Below are 19,003 nucleotides of genomic sequence, written 5' to 3' on the forward strand. Positions count from 1 at the left end.
AACGTGGGGTTCAAACCCACAACCCTGAGATTAAGAGACTCATGCTCTAGTGCATGAGCTATTCTCCATATGGAAGTGGTTCTGCAGCACATTTACTTCGACAGAGGCACCAGGAGATATATCCTGACACTTAAAAGAAACTGCTAGTTTAATTGTCTTGATATACCTTTAAAAAAACCCAAGCTGTGTTATTCTATATGTAAGCCACTTTGGATATGCAGCATATGCAGAAACTGGCATTAATGTCAGTGTCAGGCTGGGTACCACTTTATGGTGTGTGAGGGAAACAAGAAGACTTTTAATGTTTGAAGCAGCCAATCAGAGGCCAGGGTTTGCAAGCCATTATCCCACGCTAGGTATCAGTTTTATCATATGCTGCAGCTCACTCAGAAGCAACGCCACATTTGCCTGTGAGCACCTTCAGTGTCCTCTTGTTTGGGAAGAGAGATGGAGGCGCACTGGAGAGGGGAAAACACTAACCCGCGCAGCAGCCTCTAACTGAGAAGATTTCAGTGGAAACCAGGAAGCATAATCATTAATAGATGAAAGCTACCATACAATTTTAAATAGGAAGCAGAAGAGTTGAGTACAGCAGCTTAGCTGAAACTGGAGACAGACACACACACACACACACACACACAGAGAGAGAGAGAGAGAGAGAGAGACAGACAGACAGACAGACAGACACACACACACACCATGGACTATTGAGTAGTCTTGTGTAAAATGTAAGAGCCACACCATGCCTGATGGAGCAACCTTAGTGCTGTCAATTCAGTTTTCCAATGTTCCCTGCATCACTGAGATTGCATTTCCAACACACAGAGAATTGCTTGATCTTTATCTCATTCTGCATCTGACTAATGAAATCAAAGAGCTAAAGAAGAGGCCTGCATGTTATACTCCTCCTTTCTTCCGACACTGTGCAACAGTCGAGGTTCTCATTTTAGACATCCTTACAGAATTTATTAAGTTAAAAAAAAAGGTAGAAGTTTAAATCCTCTGTCAACAACACGCATCACAGATTGCCCTGAACAAATCACCTTCTGTAAATACAGGAACCATGGTGAACAGTCACAAGGCCACTGCGAGAAGGAATAATGAACAAGTGTACAACTCCTTTTCTAGCCCACAGAGCTGAAACACACAAGATTTTTAGAGCTTGGAACAGCAGCACCACCAAGTGGGGACTTGGACACACACAGCATAGACCCATAGCATCACTGGAAACGGAAGCATCAACCAGCTCCTTAGGGGGAACTGTTAGTAGTCTTTTGCTTTTAAACAGATTAACCAATTAAGTAATTGCAGCATGCCATCTCTTTCAAAATACCACAGCTTCTCTTGAACAGATGAAAATTCTTCTGTTAGATTATCTTTAAACAACTTGCCAATGTCAGAACTGACAAATGTAGAGTCAAATATGAGCAGATGGAACTGTGGTATTTAGCACTACCCACAAACTTTCAAGAAGCCATTTGAGAGCACAGTGGCCTGATCCCAATCGCAGCAGAAGCATAAAAGTCTCCATCTGGGTGGGACTCCCTCTAAAAGATCCTGCCTAAGAGGCAATAAGGACCAGTCAAGGCTTACTGAACAAGAACTCAGCAGGCGTTCAGCTCTGGACTCGTTGGCCCCGGCATCTCGTCCCCCTCACTTTTAAGTCATCTCCACCAGCAAAATTAAACACACATGGTATGGAAAGACAAATCATTAAAAGGAGAAGGTTCAATGTACCGAGAAGCTGAAGTTTGCACAACGTGCTCCAGCAAACCCAAAGTAGGGCCTTCGCCTTCTACCACCCATCAGCCCCTCCTAAATCCACATGCAAATCAGAAAACAATTTACTTAAAACTTAAAGTTGTGATTTAATCCCACCAAAACGTCATGCAGATTTTGTACGGTCTTATCAGGTGTTTTTGACAGGCCTCTCTCCTTAGACCATATTGAGTACCAGTTGCTCCAAAGGCAAAAGAAACAGAGATTGTGTATTGGGCATTTTATTTCCCGAGGCCACAGAAGTAGGTGGTTTCAGCCAAGGCCCTTATTAGGACCAGTGTCGTTTAAAATGTCCCCGTCGCCCTTCAAAAAAGTCACAATACATTAAAAAGCACACTGCTTTTCCTACCCTTAAATGAATTATGTGCAAATGTCAAATTAAAAAGACAAACAGCAACTTGAACAAACAATACATATCCAAATACCAGGAAGTGTGCGCTTTGGGGAGGTGAAATAAACACTTTTGGGAATGTTCACAGGAAGCAGCCAGCAAGGAAACAGTAGAATGGTCTGGCAGACCGCTGGTCCCTGTTGCAGAAAGGGCAAAAGCCTGGACTTCCGCTACGGCAATTCACCCCATTTAAGCACCCCATCTGGTTGAAGGCTGCAGCCTTCCTCAACACTGAATGGGAGGACTGGCTTGCATTGAAGTGAGCCTCCTAATCCCGCCCCGTTTGGAGGTATCTGCTGATCACCTGCACAGAGGCCAAGTAACAACAGAGCAAACAAACTAGGGGGTGGTATTTTAGATCTGATGAAGACACGGAATTGCATCACAGCTCAAAGGGTTTGAGTATATGGAACAACATCGCCAAAAACCAAACATCTGCACAAATATGAAGCAGAAAACGTCCCAGCCTCATGGTTGAGTTTAGCCACTGACTGATTTCTTATAATATTTGAAGGCTTGTTTCATAGACCAAAACACAATTACGGAAAAGTATAGCTTGCAATACTAATTCCCCCTAAAAAACACTTGTTCTCCCCCTAATGTTTAGAAGTAAGCTGGCTTGTAATACTTTCTGGCCAGGCACAACATAGTCTCTGAGCTACTCCATCTCCTTCTGCCCCCCGGGGTTTACACTGGTAACTAGAGCAATTTAAAGCAGCTTGGAATTTGGTTTGGCCAACACTCCTCAAACAGCTGTGTCACTTACACACTTAAAAGAGGAAAGCCATTGATTCCTCACTGGGCGGATGAAGACTCACTGCCATCCTACCTCCCAGCACCCTTCCAATAAGGCATCAGGGAGTGACTTGGGAGCCAAATTCTTTAAAAAGGGTTAGCAAACCTCTGTTGGGGACAGTTGGAGGAAGGAGAAACACACAGCATGATCTATCCAGGCCAGATTTACCTTCTATGTCAGCTTTCGCCTACCTGGTGCCCACCAGATGTTCTGAACTGTAACAGCCACCTGTCCCAGGCTGAACTGCCGCCCAAAATATCTGGAGGGCATGAGGTTGAGGCTGCCCTAGAAGCATGCCACAATCACAGCCGAGCACACAGGGTGTGTGACTGTATATATGCAGGGACGGCAGTTTGCATTTGAACACTGACAAGCTGTTTTGGCACCAGGTCACTCCAGGCGCCGCACATGTAAAATGTCACACCTACGCATTAAAAAGCAACTAGGTTTAAGGTGACGACAAGGTCCAAGAATAAGTTAGAACATGATAAAACAGCTTCCTCTTTGGCAGCAGATAAATACTTCATTACAGGAAGCCTATGCAAGTTCCACGAAAATACTTCCAACACCCCTCCGCCACGTGGTAAGAGAATGCTGGCAAGATCAGAGCTGCGGCTCAGAGGGTGGGGTCAGGTCTCAAAAAAACCCCTCCCTGCTCAAAAATTAGGGCCATGACACAACCCAGGAAACCCAGTCACAGGTAACGTAGCTTCATCCGGCTGTACTAACATAAAAAGGCACAATTTGTAAAATCGACATTAAAATCTCATGATCAACACTCCGCTCGGCAGTTATATGCTACCCTGATTCCCGTATACACACTGTTTAAGTGGATTGTCTTCAGAAGCATACAGGGAAACCCTGGATTCACGGACAGAACGCAAACGCTTGAAGGGTTCATGCCTGCAATATGGCAGTCCAAGGACTCCGCTTGGTCTTGGGTGAAATGATTCAGTAGACGGTGAAGCAAAGCCCATGCAAGGAGTGAACAATTCCTGCGAGGCACATGGAGAAGTTAACGTGTCCTCGCTTTCACCCACAGGGCAGGCAGGTAGGCTAAATCTGGCTGCCCTTCTTGCGGCTCTCAGAGCTTCTTCAGGCGACTGTAGTGTTCCCTTTTGCTCTTCTCACCAGCCCAGGTCCTGCTCTTCGTGCGGCATTTGCGCAGGTCTTCCTTGAAGTCTTCGTGGTGCATCGGGCGATAGGCTTGGGGCTCACAGTAGCTCTGAAAGGAAAAAAGGGGATTATGCAAGACCCATAAAATCTCTGGGGCCACTTGTGATTCACTGACAGCCCTTGTATAAATGTATTCTGCACTGATCTTCGGGGTGCTGAAGTCCTACTTAGCATCCATTTCTGTCACCTAAAAAAGCCATCACGTTTCCTTTCTCCCTAGGTTGACACAGGACGGGGGAAATCAAGAAGCGCTCGATCCAACTATTTTATACAGAGTTCATAACTCTGGTTTTCCTAGCACAGAACTGCTTTTCACCCTACACAAAGAACACCTGCACACAGCAACAGCTAGGTTGCTAAATTCCCACCTAGCCATTAAGTGAATTGTCTGGGGTTTGGGGACAGTCACTCCCTCACACACAACACTGTTTTGTGGACAGAGAGAGAAACCATCTACACCACCTTGAGCTTCAGGAAGGTAGGTCATGGTACTCATGCAGTAAAGACACAAGAAAGAGAAACAGAAGCTGGGTAAAAAGACACTTACTTTGCATTTTAAGAAGAAATCCTTGTATCCCCCCTTTAGAACATACAGTTCAGGATAATGCAGAGTGGGATAGCTGTTGCCAAGTCGGTCTCTCTCCCTCACAAATCGGCACCTGTAACAGATGGGAAAGAGCCTCAAAACCCTCCATAAGTGATATACGTGTTGGTTATATGCAGTTTAGTAGCGCTGCAGAGAGCTTGCTGGGGAGACCATGCATAACAAGGAACTCAAAAATAACTTTAACAAGGTTTTAATGACAAAACAAAAACTCCTTTTCCACTAAAGATAACAACAACAAACATGACCCAACCACCAACCAATCCCCCAGGGTAATGGGAGAGCTAGGTGCTGCTCCTTATATACTATGCCCAAATGCTGACACAGCTTAATTAACACAACCTAGCAGCACCTGCTATGTTTCACAGCTGTAAGACTGGATCTCATTATTTGCCCTGGCCCTTAAAGACATACACAACTTGTGAAACAAGAATGAACCTTCACATTTTACAGTGACCATTCAACAATACGTGGATGTCATTTCTAACAGGAGGGGGATATTGACGCCAAGCATCAAAATGCTGTGTGAAAGACAATTATTAAAGAAACGCTTGGAACGCATAGGAATGCACCAGGGCTTGCTTCTTAAAACCCTTCCATTCCTGTACCCGCCCAGTCTCATTACCTTCTTGGGCTATCAATTCTCACCTACACTATTAAGTATCAATTATTGCCCATCCAATCACGTCTGCACGTAACACCGGAAGTCCTCCAAGTTCCCAACCTATGCAAAGGGGAGCATTCGTGTACTCACATCCGCGGGGCCCGCTCTGAAGAGAACTCGCAGTGGAAAATGATGATGACTCGTTTGCCGTCCGATGACACGATGGGCTTCTTCAGCAAAAAGTCCTCCACGTCCTCTTCCATGTGAAGGTTCACAGCACCCTGAGAAGGAAGAGACACTAGTGAGAGAAGGCAGGTCGACTGTGGGTTGTGTGCGTGTTATGGCACAGCACACAACAAGACCTGTTGCCCCAAACACTGCATTAAAACAGTATCCATATCCACTCGAGATCTGTCACGATAACTTAGTCTTAGAAGATGAAAAAGGCAGGCATGTCGAAAGTCCGTTTCGGGGGCCCAATATGGCCCACCAGTCAGTTTAATCTGGCCCCTGTGGCAGTTTATTTCCTGGGGGGAAATCCTAAACTTTGGTCAGCCCTTACAGCCCTTCACTTCATCAAATCTAATGTGGCCCATCTTCCCCTCCCTAGCCCAAGTTATAAATAGAAGAAGAAGAAGAGTTTGGATTTGATATCCCGCCTTTCACTCCCCTAAGGAGTCTCAAAGCGGCTAACATTCTCCTTTCCCTTCCTCCCCCACAACAAACACTCTGTGAGGTGAGTGGGGCTGAGAGACTTCAAAGAAGTGTGACTAGCCCAGGGTCACCCAGCAGCTGCATGTGGAGAAGCGGAGACGTGAACCCGGTTCCCCAGATTACAAGACTACTGCTCTTAACCACTACACCACACTGGCTCTCAATAGGACGTCTGGAAGCAGAGGACACCAAACAGAAGATTCGTAATATGCTATTCAGTTTTCTCCAGCATCACTGCATCCTCTCAGGCGTCACTACAATGGCTCTGTATAAAAGCAGTTACTTTTTGTTCAGCCTCCCACCAGAAAGCAAAACGTTCTTTTGGAAGCTGAATGTCCGACAGGGCTTCCATGGCTTCCAATTGGCTCAGAAGCCACGCTCTGGAAGTCAAACATTTTGGAAGTCGAACAAGCTTCTGGAACGGATTCTGTTCAACTTCCAAGGTTAAGACTGTACATCTTCTGTCCCCTGACTTGATCTCTCTCCCCTGCCCTGCCATAAAGACACCTTCCTCCCGTTTTAGGAAAATCAGCCAAAGGGATCTTTCCCTGCAAAGGAGGCCTAAAAATCCTTACCTTTGAAATGAGTGTTTTTTGGGATACCGTGAAAGGGGCCAGCACAAGTTGAAACTTAGTCAGAAGTGACAATGCCTAGTATTTGGGATATGCCTAGCTTTGGGATAAGGGACGTGGGTGGCGCTGTGGGTTAAACCACAGAGCCTAGGACTTGCTGATCAGAAGGTTGGCGGTTCGAATCCCCGCGACGGGGTGAGCGCCCGTTGCTTGGTCCCTGCTCCTTTCCACCTACCAGTTTGAAAGCACGTCAAAGTGCAAGTAGAGGTGCCACTCCGGTAGGAAGGTAAACGGCGTTTCCGTGCGCTGCTCTGGTTCGCCAGAAGCGACTTAGTCATGCTGGCCACATGACCCGGAAGCTGTACGCCAGCTCCCTCAGCCAATAAAGCAAGATGAGCGCCGCAACCCCAGAGTCGGCCACGACTGGACCTAATGGTCAGGGGTCCCCTTTACCTTTACTAGCTTTGGGATTCACTCTAATGTTTTCTGCTTATGCCCAAATTAATCAGGATGCCAGTCTTGAGCAGGTGCCTCTGAACTCCCTCCATACCTTGATGTGGCCTCCTTCATATTCATAGGGATATCGACAGTCAATTATCACGCATTCCTTAATGAAGTTTGAAAACTTGCCATTCAACACGTCAACAATCTGGAGGGGAGGAAAAGGTCAAGCATTAGACCTCGGGGACGTTGCCCCATTACTTTAAAAAAAATACTTGTTTTAACTGACAGAACTGTCTAGCTGCGTAGAAAATACCCCACCCCTCTGCCTTCTCTGGACTCCACAGGTGGCCTGCAGACAAACTACCGGTAAGTTTGCAATCCATGTGAAGCAAACATTTCTTTTTGTGAGAAGAGCCTGTGCTGCTTACCATTTCTGGGTCAATATACTTCAGATCTTGATGCTTCCCGTCTACAGTATGGAAAAGGTAACCCTAAGGTGAGGAAAACAGCAGAACACATGAGCGCGCTGCACTTGTCCCACACAAGCCACAGAATGGCAAAAGAGGAAAGGTCACCAGCATTACCTTTGAAAAATCTCCAATAAGATCCCTTGCGTCATTGTCCAAAATGCTCTCTATTTCCCTTGAGTTTTCGAACAACGAGTTTGGGTCAATCAGCACCAGGCTCTAAAGGAACAAGGGGAAAGCAGATGTGAGATGATGGAAGACCAAGTTCATGTAAAGCTTGCAGCGATGGAAGCATCCTTTCCACAACTGCTTTTGCTTACGCTGATCAGCTAGAAAGGTTTGCAGAACCTCAAGGATGAAGAGTGTAAAGGGAGTTAGGAAGAAAGGGTGTAGGAGAGTGTGTTGAAAGCCTGCATTGAGAAAAAGAGGAACGGAGTACAGGAGGCGGCTCTTGGGAGACCAGTTCCTCTGAAGGGGTGGGTTTGGTGAGAAGGGAACTTTGGAACCCCTGGATAAGGGGGGAAGTGTGGGAAGTACGGGGAGAAGCAGTGGCAGTTTTCTATGATTCCAAAGGTATGCTAGAAAGAACAAGCAGAAAGGTTGGGAAGGACTTGAAACTAGAGGAAGGTAAACCTCAAGCAAAACATTAGTATTGTGATTCTCTTAATCACAAAGGAATACAATGAACTCCATGGAAAGATAGAAAGTCAGAAGGAAAAGGAAATAAGCTGGAATTTTAAGAAATACAGTGGTACCTCGCAAGACAAATGCCTCGCAAGACGAAAAACTCGCAAGATGAAAGAGTTTTTCATTTTTTTAGTTGCTTCGCAAGACGAATTTCCCTATGGGCTTGCTTCGCAAGATGAAAACGTCTTGCGAGTTTGTTTCCTTTTTCTTAAAACCGTTAATACCCAGGGAATCCGTGCTTCGCAAGACGAAAAATTTGCAGAAAAAACTTGCAGAATGAATTAATTTCGTCTTGCGAGGTACCACTATACATTAAGGGCCTTTCCTCAGACCTCCAAGTCACCCCTGCCCCTGCTTGGTTCTGCAACCAAATCCCTGAGGATCTTTGCATTTGTTCCCATCTGCACATTAAGCCCCTTTCCTCCTCAAGATTTAGAAGAGTGCCTGCTGATCAGGGGTTCCCACCCCCTTCAGAAAACAGCACACCTCTCACAACCAGTACCAAGGGCAAACAGGCTTTGCTTGAAGTTAAGAGTCCAATATGAACACAAACAAATTGAGCAGGCTGCAGTCAGTGTATGGTGCTCAGCCACCAACCGTTAGTTCTTCAGAAGATGCCTTGCAGACGTTTCTTTTCCTCTTGATGAAATATGGAGAGTTCTCTTCTGGGGATCGCCCCGTTCTCTTCAGGGCAGCTTTGGCCATGCTGTACGGCTCGCTTTCCATGCCCAGCAACCTGCACTGTTTATTCTGCACAAAAACCAAAGCAGCATTAGGACTGCGAGGCAGCCAAAGGTAAAGGGAACCCTGACCATTAGGTACAGTCGTGGCCGGCTCTGGGATTGCGGCGCTCATCTCGCTTTATTGGCCGAGGGAGCCAGCGTACAGCTTCCGGGTCATGTGGCCAGCATGACTGAGCAGCTTCTGGCGAACCAGAGCAGCGCACGGAAATGCTGTTTACCTTCCCGCCGAAGCGGTACCTATTTATCTACTTGCACTTTGACGTGCTTTTGAACTGCTAGGTGGGCAGGAGTAGGGACCGAGCAAGGGGAGCTCACCCCGTCGCGGGGATTTGAACCGCCAACCTTCTGATCGGCAAGTCCTAGGCTCTGTGGTTTAACCCACAGCGCCACCCGCGTCCCTGCCAGGCAGCCAAAGGCATCAACAAAAAACAACCGACCACACGTAATTACCGTATTTTTCGCTCTATAACACGCACCTGACCATAACACGCACGTAGTTTTTAGAGGAAGAAAACAAGAAAAAAATATTCTAAACAAAACAGTGGATGTATGATTTTTGTGGTTCATGCTGTGGCCACAGACGTGATCTGACGGTGAGTTTGGGGTAGCCCAATGCAAAAATCCTGAGGATCCATGTGGATCCATGCTTTGTAACCACGTTTTTGCGCCATTGCAGCCCCATGAAACAGTGGGTGCGTGTGTGTTTTTTGGTGCAGGCTGTAGCCATGGATATGCTATGTGATCTGATGGTGAACTTGGGGTGACCCAGTGCAAAAATCCTGAGGATCCATCTGGATCCGTGCTTTGTAACCACACTTTAAGTGGGGAGGGAAGGAAAAGCATTCAAGGGACAAGGAGCACGTGTGGGATGTGTGGAGAAGGATGCTGCTAATAATGCAGAAGAGGGGTTTAAGGGAAGAAGGAACACGCGTGGGGTGTGTGGAGAAGGATGCTGCTAATGATGCAGAAGAGGGGTTTAAGGGGAGAAGGAACACGCGTGGGGTGTGTGGAGAAGGATGCGGCTAATAATGCAGGCGAGGGGTCTAAGGGGAGAAGGAACACGAATGGGGTGTGTAGAGAACGATGCTGCTAATAATGCAGGAGAGGGGTTTAAGGGGAGAAGGAACACGCATGGGGTGTGTAGAGAAGGATGCTGCTAATGATGCAGGAGAGGGGTTTAAGGGGAGAAGGAACACGCGTGGGGTGGGTGGAGAAGGATGCTGCTAATGATGCAGGAGAGGGGTTTAAGGGGAGAAAGAGCTCGAGTGGGGTGTGTGGAAAAGGAGCTTTTCGGCGAGCTGAGCGGGGAGGGGGGAGGGAAAGAGCACTGTTGCTTTAAAGGAGCCAACCGGACAGCAGCCACTTACAGCAGTGTAAGCAGCTCCTTTTCTCTCCCGCTTTGCTCCTTCTCTCCCTCTTTGCTGCTTTACGCAGCTAATGGCGAATCCCCTGCAACCCAAGTCCTGCTCAGCAGATCAGCTGAGACGCTGGGAGAATCGTAATTTCCCCCTCTCCCTCATCCCGTGCCCTCCTGTCCCCAGCAGCCTTTTTAAAAAGTTTTTTACTGGTTTTCACTGCGCTCGTGGCTCAGAGCCCTCCTGTGCCCTGCCGTCCCTCTGCAGCCTCATTGCTCCGTTTAGAGAGCACACGGACCTTTGCTAGCTGAGGCTGCAGCAGCTGTTGCTGGCTACGGGGCGCTTTTTCCAGCTCGCTATGGCTCCCGTCTGTCCCTCCTCGCGTGTAAGCGGCTGCTGCCCGCTTTGCTGCCATGGCTCTCCTTCCCTCTCTCCTCCTTGGCTCCCCCCCTCCTCCTGGCTGTAAAGCAAGCAAAGCTAGAGCCGTGCAAAGCCCTGCAAGTGGCTCCCGCTTTGCTTGACTGACGGCAGCCATGGCTCCGGTCAAGTGCATTCGCTCTGTAACACGCACAGGCATTTTCCCTTACTTTCTAGGAGCAAAAAAGTGCGTGTTTTGGAGCGAAAATTACGGTACTTATACCTCATCCACCCACTTTGAAAATGCTGAAGGAACAGCTGCCTCCATTGCAGGAGCAATGCAACATTTCCCACCACAGTTGAGCTCCCTGGCAAGGTAAGGCACCAAGTGGAATCCAAAAGGACTGGCATGGCCGTGGAAGTGGAAGAGAGCTCTACTTGCATCTTGGCCAGAACACACAACCACACACTTCAGCAAAGAAACACAAGCTCCAAAGCCACAGATAGACAACTGTGGAGTAGATCTCATATGCTTGAACGTATTCAAGAGAAACAGCACTAAAAGCGAACACCTCTTGAATATCAGAAAATAAGCTCCACTGAAAGCAACAAAGGGTTTTAAATGCACTATTCAGGCTCCATGAAGACTAAAATGGGCAACTTACATGGGCATCCTCCCCGTTCTTCATGACTAGAGGAGCTGTCCAAAGGCTGGCCACGTCAGAGGGCATCTCACCATCATTCTAAAATAAAATTAAAAGGTCAGTTACTAAGCAGGGAAAACAACATTAGTAGCAAGTGAAATGGTGACTCTTCTTGGACAGGAGGGACTTTGCCACTTATCAAGATTAAATTAAATTATTGTCATAAGTTATATGTGGAGTGCATTTGCAGACTACTCAGAAATGTCCACTGAACCAAAATAGTGTTGAGTTTGCTGTGTGGGTCAAATTTCAATGAATACATCACACCCAACTTGCAAAATGTGCATGGGGCTTCAGTGTTGTTTCCTAGAGTAGTCAGAAGGGCTGGTATTCATCTTTAAATTCAGAGACAGGGTAGGGGTGAGAAATACCCGATTTTGTTGGGACTCCAAATCTCTTCACCCGCAGTCAGCATGGCCATTGGTCAGCACTGAAGTAAGTGGAAGCTTAGCAACACATGGTGGGCCAAAAGTCGCTGGCCTCAACTATTTGCAGTATTGCTCCCTCCCATTTTGAGTTTGCTTTCCCACAGATGTGCTTCAAAAGCCCTTTTCTGTGTTCCACCTGCTCCTGTGGTGAAAAGGGTCTGACTAAGGATACGCTTTTCCCGTGGCACAACATCTTTGGAATTTCCTTCCCCTGGTAGGCTATTCGGTATCATCACTTTTTGCATTTATGCAGCAAGGCAGGAGCCTTTTAGCTCTGTTTAATTATGTGTTACTGATGAAAGCTGCTGGAAACCCAACCAACCAATGAATTACTAAAAAAAGAGAGGTTACTGCTCAAGTCCTCTTATCTCCATAAAAAGGTAAAGGGACCCCTGACCATTAGGTCCAGTCGTGGCCGAATCTAGGGTTGCAGCACTCATCTCGCTTTATTGGCCGAGGGAGCCAGCGTACAGCTTCCGGGTCACGTGGCCAGCATGACTAAGCCGCTTCTGGCGAACCAGAGGAGTGCACGGAAACGCCGTTTACCTTCCCGCCGGAGCGGTACCTATTTATCTACTTGCACTTTGACGTGCTTTCGAACTGCTAGGTTGGCAGGAGCAGAGACCGAGCAACGGGAGCTCACCCCGTCGCGGGGATTCGAACTGCCGACCTTCTGATTGGCAAGTCCTAGGCTCTGTGGTTTAACCCACAGCGCCACCCGCGTCCCATCTTATCTCCATATTTTCACCCAAAATAGGCAAACCAAGGAATTTGAAAAAGCCTACTTATATCAGTTATCAAGTGCAGTATCTACAGTGCTGGCCATCTTTAGACAGGCTGAAAATGGCTGTACCCAACACAAACCACCTAGCTGGGGAACTTTTAGTTTTTTAAGTATTTAATACAGAGGTGTTTTCATCATCACTTACGCAGACATCTGGACCATCCATTATCTCTAAGAATCCATCATCATCGTCATCATCTTCCTCGGTTTCTGAGGCCCCTCGAGACAGTGGCCTCAGAAATGCTGGACTAAAACTTTCTTGATAGTTGTCAACTTTTCCACTATGAAACTAAAACAAATGATATTTTATTGGTCAACATTCATTCAGTCTTCCCTCATAGGATTATGGCTTCACTCTGAGGCAAAGTTTAGGAGAGGAATAAAGAGACAGGGCATTCTCCTGGCTTGCTTGGGTAGCTCTCCTCTAGAATCACAACTCTGGAAACCCAAATACACTAAATGCATAGATCCAGCTGCCTAAAAATCAGCTTCATCTGCTTGCAAAACCAAGATGCCGAAAGGTGTGGCCTCCCACAATCAGATCTTGCCAAATAATTACATGAGGGCTCTGCGACGCCTGTCCAGTGTCCTCATGGCGTGCAAATAATGAAGACTCACTTGGTTTGTGTACCTCCAAGTTGTACTCTTCAGCACATTGTCTCATTCCATGCAGTTTGTTAGAAACTGCAGGCGTACACAGAGCTGAGCATACAATCTGGCACCTGATGCAGAAGCATGTTTTTTCCAAATCTTGATTTCTAAAAGTATTTCTGCCTTTTGAGGCTCTCCTGCCATTTCTGACTGAGTTGGTCCCAGGTTTGGGCATAGTAGTTAGCACCACAACATTCTGGGACAGGAAGCTCTATCTCAAGGCTGAACACAGAGACTACACTAGTAGTACATACCAAAAGTGTTGTGGCGGGCTCCTGCCTCAACCCTTCATCTTCAAGGGAAGAGGTACGCAGACAGGTACGAGAAGCAGGCTTTGTTGGCTTTTTGAATTCAAATGGTTCCTTAGGGAAAGGGAACAAGACAACTATTTTACCAATTCATTAGAGCTCAAAAGGTCAGGAAATAAACCTGCAGTTCTAGAGTCTTTGGTCTAGAGTCCTGCAGCGTTCAAGAGAAATCTAATCTTGATCAGCTCTTTTGTTCTACCACACCCAGTCTTTCTGTAACCTTTTACACCCCCACTCACCTTCCTATAATGAAATTAAGTTCAGCCCATAGCAGAGACTTGATTTGCATCTCGGGTGGAACACCTAGGCAAAGCTTAAAATGTATGCCTATTCACATTTAAATGAAGCACCACATGCAGTTATTTATCATGGCTCTAAGTTCTCCATGAATACATCAGTGCAAAGAAAAATTACCACCACCCTGGGACAAACAGCATCAGATTCAAACACAAAAACTAATTGGGGCACTTCTCCAGCAACCTTAGGAAGGAAACAGAAGGAGTAAAATGGCTGAAGCAATTCAGTATGATTTTCAACACACTGGCTGAAGTTACTCTTATCACACGGAAAGTGCTCCTGTAAATATCCAAATGAATACTCTACCAATAGCATTCCATCAAGTATTTCACATCTAGGATTTTACAACAGCAAAAAGCACTTAAGCTGGAACACAGTGCCTGCAGCAACACACATTTACAACTCTAACCTGTTACACTTCCCTCTTACATATGGACGTCAGTTCCAGCCCTTGGGGCATAGCCATGGCCATCTTCCCCAGATGAGGAACTCAATGAAATAAACTTACGTTCTCTTTGTTGTCCTCAGGGCCACATCCCTGGAAGACATCACAACTGAGCAAATCTAAGTGGCTCCTCTTCAGAGCAGGACTGCATCCCAAAAGGCTCTGCTGCAAAGGCGAGAGAAGCAAATGCAGAGTCAGGTTCCAGCTCTCCTCTTTTGTCATGAGGAGCAACCAACAGAACAGCAGGACCCAATTCAATTAAAAAACATAAAATCTGGGCCAATGACGACTGAGTGTTCTTAGTAGCCATGGACCACAGCACGCTAGCTGAAAAAGAAAACAGGGGAGGATTGGAACTGGGAGATGGGCAGAGCTGGCTAGGACCTGGAACAAGAGCCAGGGATGTAGGGAAGAAGGATTTCTAAAATTGAACATTTTCCAGGGCTTTGTTTTTCCATGGGGGGAAAAATAACTATTGCATTTGTTGTTTCATAAAATTCATCATTTAAAATTAATGGTTGCCAATGCAATATTAAGGAAGCTTGCAAGTTTCAAGGCTGTAATTTTTTCAGGTGAACGTGCCTAAGGATGACAGAGAGTACATACATATTTTACATTGGCTCCCAGTGTGTTTCTGAGCACAATTTAAAGTGTTGGTGCTGATTTTTAAAGCCCTAAATGGCCTCGGCCCAGTATACCTGAAGGAGCATCTCCACCCTCACTGTTCAGCCAGGACACTGAGGTCCAGCTCCGAGGGTCTTCAGGCAGTTCCCACACTGCAAGAAGTTAAGCTACAGGGAACCAGGCAGAGGGCCTTCTCGGTAGTGGAGCCCACCCTGTGGAATGCCCTCCCATCAGGTAAGAAGATGAGTAATTATATAACATTTAAGAAACATCTGAAGGCAGCCCTGTATAGGGAAGCTTTTTAAGGTTCAATGTTTTATTATGTTTTTATATATACTGGAAGCTATATTGGCTGGGGCAACCCAGTCAGATAGGTGGGATACGAATAATAATAATTACTATTATTAATAATAATCAGTCATTAAATTAGGTGTGTGCAAAATTAAACCAAAAATACACTAAGAATCCAGCTCTGTGCAAGATATTAAAATCCCTTAATGTCAACATTGGGATTTCCAGGAGCCTGACAGACAACATGCAGGACTTTTCAAGCTTTATTAATTAAGTTTACATAATCTGACAGTTCTGCATAGTGTGAAACTCAGCTGAGAAAGGGACAAAGGATGGTTTCCTTCCTAAGCTTCACTTACCGGGAGGGAGTGCATTCTTCGCATGGGCACTCTAAAACTGCAAGAACAAAAAGATGCACATGCCTTAACACAGATTTACAAGTTAAATTTTAACATCCAAGCTAAAATGATAGACTACCTAGTAATGACTCATTTAGCTAAAATAATATCACACTGACAGTGACCCAACATTCTGGCAAGCGTGACATGTTCCTGAGTGTGAGAGTGCATAAACATCCCTCTCCTATGCCCTGGTGAGTGAGTACTAAAGTCTAAGAATGAGACACTCCCATAAATATTGTGCCAGGAAACAGAGGGGAACCTATCATGCAGCCTTAGCTACAGAGCTACAACCAAGAACGTTTTACACCAGTCTTGCTAATTTGAAGTACCAGGGTTCTGAAATACTCAAGTCAATACTCTCACACCTTCCAAATGCATTTTTTGCTTAACACAAGCTGCTCCAAAGCAGACTCTTTGAGAATGCCCTGAACCAGTTTCATACAAAACCCCAAGCAAAAAAAAACAAAACCCCAGTGTATTTCTACATACATTTCATCAAGATTTTTCATGCCGAGCTGGGTAGGAGAATCCATACAGCAACCTGTGAAAGAAATCATCTTACAGCTTGCACAGATTTTTGTAGAAAGTGACAAAACATGCAGACAAAGATATTAGGTCAGTACTGTTCCCATTACGTAAATGGACTGCTGACATATTGAAGCTTACTGTTCACATATAACAGCCATCTTATGGTTTGGCTGCTCATACGAAGTCTTGGATCGTAGTGTTCCCCTTTCTCCCAATCAGAAAAACAATGATGTTACATCTCAACTGAGATAGAACTCGCTGTTAGAACTGGGCTTCCAGTCCTGATCTGTAGGCCACCATTGCCCTGGCTCAGGGAAATTATGGTGGAATCAAACCAGGAAATCAAGGAAAGAACTGGGAGTGCTGGCTTACAACATGCTCCCAATCCTCCAAATCATTTGGATAAGAAAGTTACATTTGGACCAATCAAGTAAGCGCCTAGTTTTTGACCTTTAAAGCCCTTCACGGCCTAGGACCCTTGTACCTAAGGGACTGCCTCTCCTGGTATGCCCCACGGAGGACCTTAAGGTCCATAAGTAGCAACACCCTAGAGGTCCCGGGCCCTAAGGAAGTTAGATTAGCCTCAGCCAGAGCCTTCTCAACACTGGCTCCGGCCTGGTGGAATGCTCTGTCTCATGAGACCAGGGTCCTGCAGGATCTGATTTCTTTCCGCAGGGCCTGTAAGACAGAGTTGTTCCACCTGGCCTTTGGCTTAGAATCAATTTGATTCCCTCCCCCTCTTTATTTTTCCTTTCTCCTACTGTGAAGAGGCTACATCCTAATGTTTTAATGTTGCATTTTAATCTTGTTTTTTAAATTGCATTTTAATCAACTTGTTTTATTATTGGTTATTAGCCGCCCTGAGCCCAGTCTTGGCTGGGGAGGGCGGGGTATAAATAAAATTTATTATTATTATGGCTGAAGGCAGACAAACCTGAATCTGTAGATTCAGAAGACGACGTCCTTTGCAGATTGACATTCTTTTCTTCCGACGTTTGTACACAATTTTCACTTGAGCTGCAAATAATCAGATACATTACTGTCACATCACACATCATTGTGAAGAAGTCTTCTCAGGGCAACCAAATGGAACATAATGCCACTTTACAGAAACACAAACAAAAGTACATAAATAAAAAATGCAGCATAAAAGCGGTTCCATGCTGAGATCAGTTACGTACTTAAGAAAACCAGGGGGGCAAATTGGCTATCATAAACTGGAAATACTAGCATTCAAATCCCCACTCAGCTCACTGGGTGACCATGGGCTATGTCACTTGGCCAGCCTAATCTACCTCAAAGGCTGAGAGAAAAAAATGGAGCGATTTGGGAGAGGAAGCACGGAAACCACCTTGAACTCCCTGGAGAAATGGTGTAATATTAGCGTATGAAATAAATAAAACAGCAAAATAATAAGCAATTATTATTATTCTAGCAAATTCTAAAACAGGAGGGTGAGGCTCAAACTGGTCTAGTGCCGGGCCAGGGTTCAATTCCCCACTGAACTATGAAGCTCACGTTGGGCCAGTCGCTCTCTCTCAGCTTAACCTGCCTCACAGGGCTGTTGTGTGTGCAGATAAAGGGGGAAATAGAGAAATAGAGAGAGACGTGGCGAGGAGAACCATGTACGCCACCTTGCCCTCCTTCAGAGGAAGAGCGCGGCATAATAATTAATAATAATAATAATAATAAATAGAAATAATAATAATAAATAGAAATAATAATAATAAATAGAAATAATAAATAATAATAATAATAATAATAATAATAATAATAATAATAATAGCCCTATTTGGATTATATACTTAGTCCCACCCAGGTAGCTCGATGGCTAGACGAAGCAGCTTCTAAAGCCAGGTGTGCGCCGTCGCCGAACTCCAACTCCCATCAGCCCCAGCGAGCGAGGCCGACGGCAAAGCATGATGGGAGTTGGAGTTCTGCGGCGTCGAGCGGTACAAAGGCCCCCAACACCCCGCAGCGAGGCGTGAGGCGCCCAAGTCGAGGGCGGCCGCCTGCCTTACCCGCCGCAGCCCAGGCTCCTCCGGCGGTCGGCGGCGCGAGCGAGGCCGGCGGGTTCGGGGAGGCCTCCGAGACCCTTGGGAGCGGGGAAGCGCGGCTGGTCCTGCAGGAGGAGGCGGCGGCGGTGAGAGAGCCTCGGCGGGGCAAGGCCGCCGGGCTCCATGAGGCGAGGCTGGGGGGAGTCAGTCGGTCCGGCGGCAGCGGGGACCCCCTGCTTCTTGCCGCCTCAGCGCTGTGAGGCGGAATGAGCCTCGCCGTCGACGTCGCCTCGGCCTGGAACGCGGAGCAAACCGAAAGAGCGCGCGCGCATTGGAGAAAGAGCGGCAAGGCCCCGCCCCTTCCTCCGGGAGACGCCCACTTCGCGCGCGCGGCGGCGATTCGCGCCCTCCCGCCAAAAGTGAGAGCGGCCAATAGCAGGGCAGCAGCCCGCCTCGCTTTGCTTCCCGCCCCCTGTCCTCGTCATCCTGGCCAATGGGAAAGAGGGGACTCGCTATCGAGGTAGCCAATAAGGAACCGCGACAACGTCCTTCGCTTCGCGGGCTCCGGACCCCGCCCCTCTGTGAAGAAGGAGGGGCGGGAGGGCGAATAGGGAAGCTCTCCCTCCCGAACCACCAATGGCAGAGAGGGGGCGGGTGCTGGAGGAAGACGCCGCGAAATGAACCGCGTGTTTTTAAGGCCGCTCTTCCCGCCCCCCCCCACAGCTTGAAGGCGGGACAGCGAAGGGAAATCCCGCCCTCGCGCCCGGAAGGGGCGGGGCCACGTGCGACCATAGAGAGATAGTCAACGCGGAAATAGCCAAATTAACGGGGAAAATTGAACAACAAGGTTATGGAA

At 46.9% G+C, this 19,003-nt stretch overlaps 2 protein-coding genes and 1 long non-coding RNA gene across 6 annotated transcripts in view; 1 reads left to right on the forward strand and 2 right to left on the reverse strand.

Moving 5' to 3' along the window:
• The window catches only part of LOC310746067 (polypeptide N-acetylgalactosaminyltransferase 4-like), a 112,143-nt gene that overhangs the window by 62,038 nt on the left and 31,102 nt on the right, over positions 1-19,003 (reverse strand). The gene's annotated exons all lie outside the window — the stretch shown is intronic.
• CDC25A (cell division cycle 25A) lies at positions 1,985-18,619 on the reverse strand. Its single transcript, XM_083579832.1, has 15 exons — positions 18,172-18,619; positions 17,085-17,167; positions 16,112-16,163; positions 15,581-15,617; positions 14,370-14,471; positions 13,511-13,618; positions 12,751-12,894; positions 11,355-11,432; positions 8,832-8,984; positions 7,665-7,766; positions 7,509-7,571; positions 7,187-7,285; positions 5,501-5,631; positions 4,690-4,801; positions 1,985-4,191 (listed from the first exon to the last, which is right to left on the reverse strand). The coding sequence occupies exons 1-15, from the start codon at positions 18,330-18,332 to the stop codon at positions 4,051-4,053; spliced, it is 1,566 nt and encodes a 521-aa protein (XP_083435958.1). The 5' UTR covers positions 18,333-18,619; the 3' UTR covers positions 1,985-4,050.
• On the forward strand, positions 6,175-14,584 carry LOC310746377. Its single transcript, XR_014540686.1, has 2 exons — positions 6,175-6,507; positions 14,390-14,584. It is a non-coding gene; the product is annotated as an uncharacterized lncRNA (long non-coding RNA).

The sequence above is a fragment of the Podarcis filfolensis genome (assembly GCF_964270895.1).
Source record: "Podarcis filfolensis genome assembly, chromosome: 12".
In the NCBI taxonomy this organism is placed as follows: Eukaryota; Metazoa; Chordata; class Lepidosauria; order Squamata; family Lacertidae; genus Podarcis; species Podarcis filfolensis.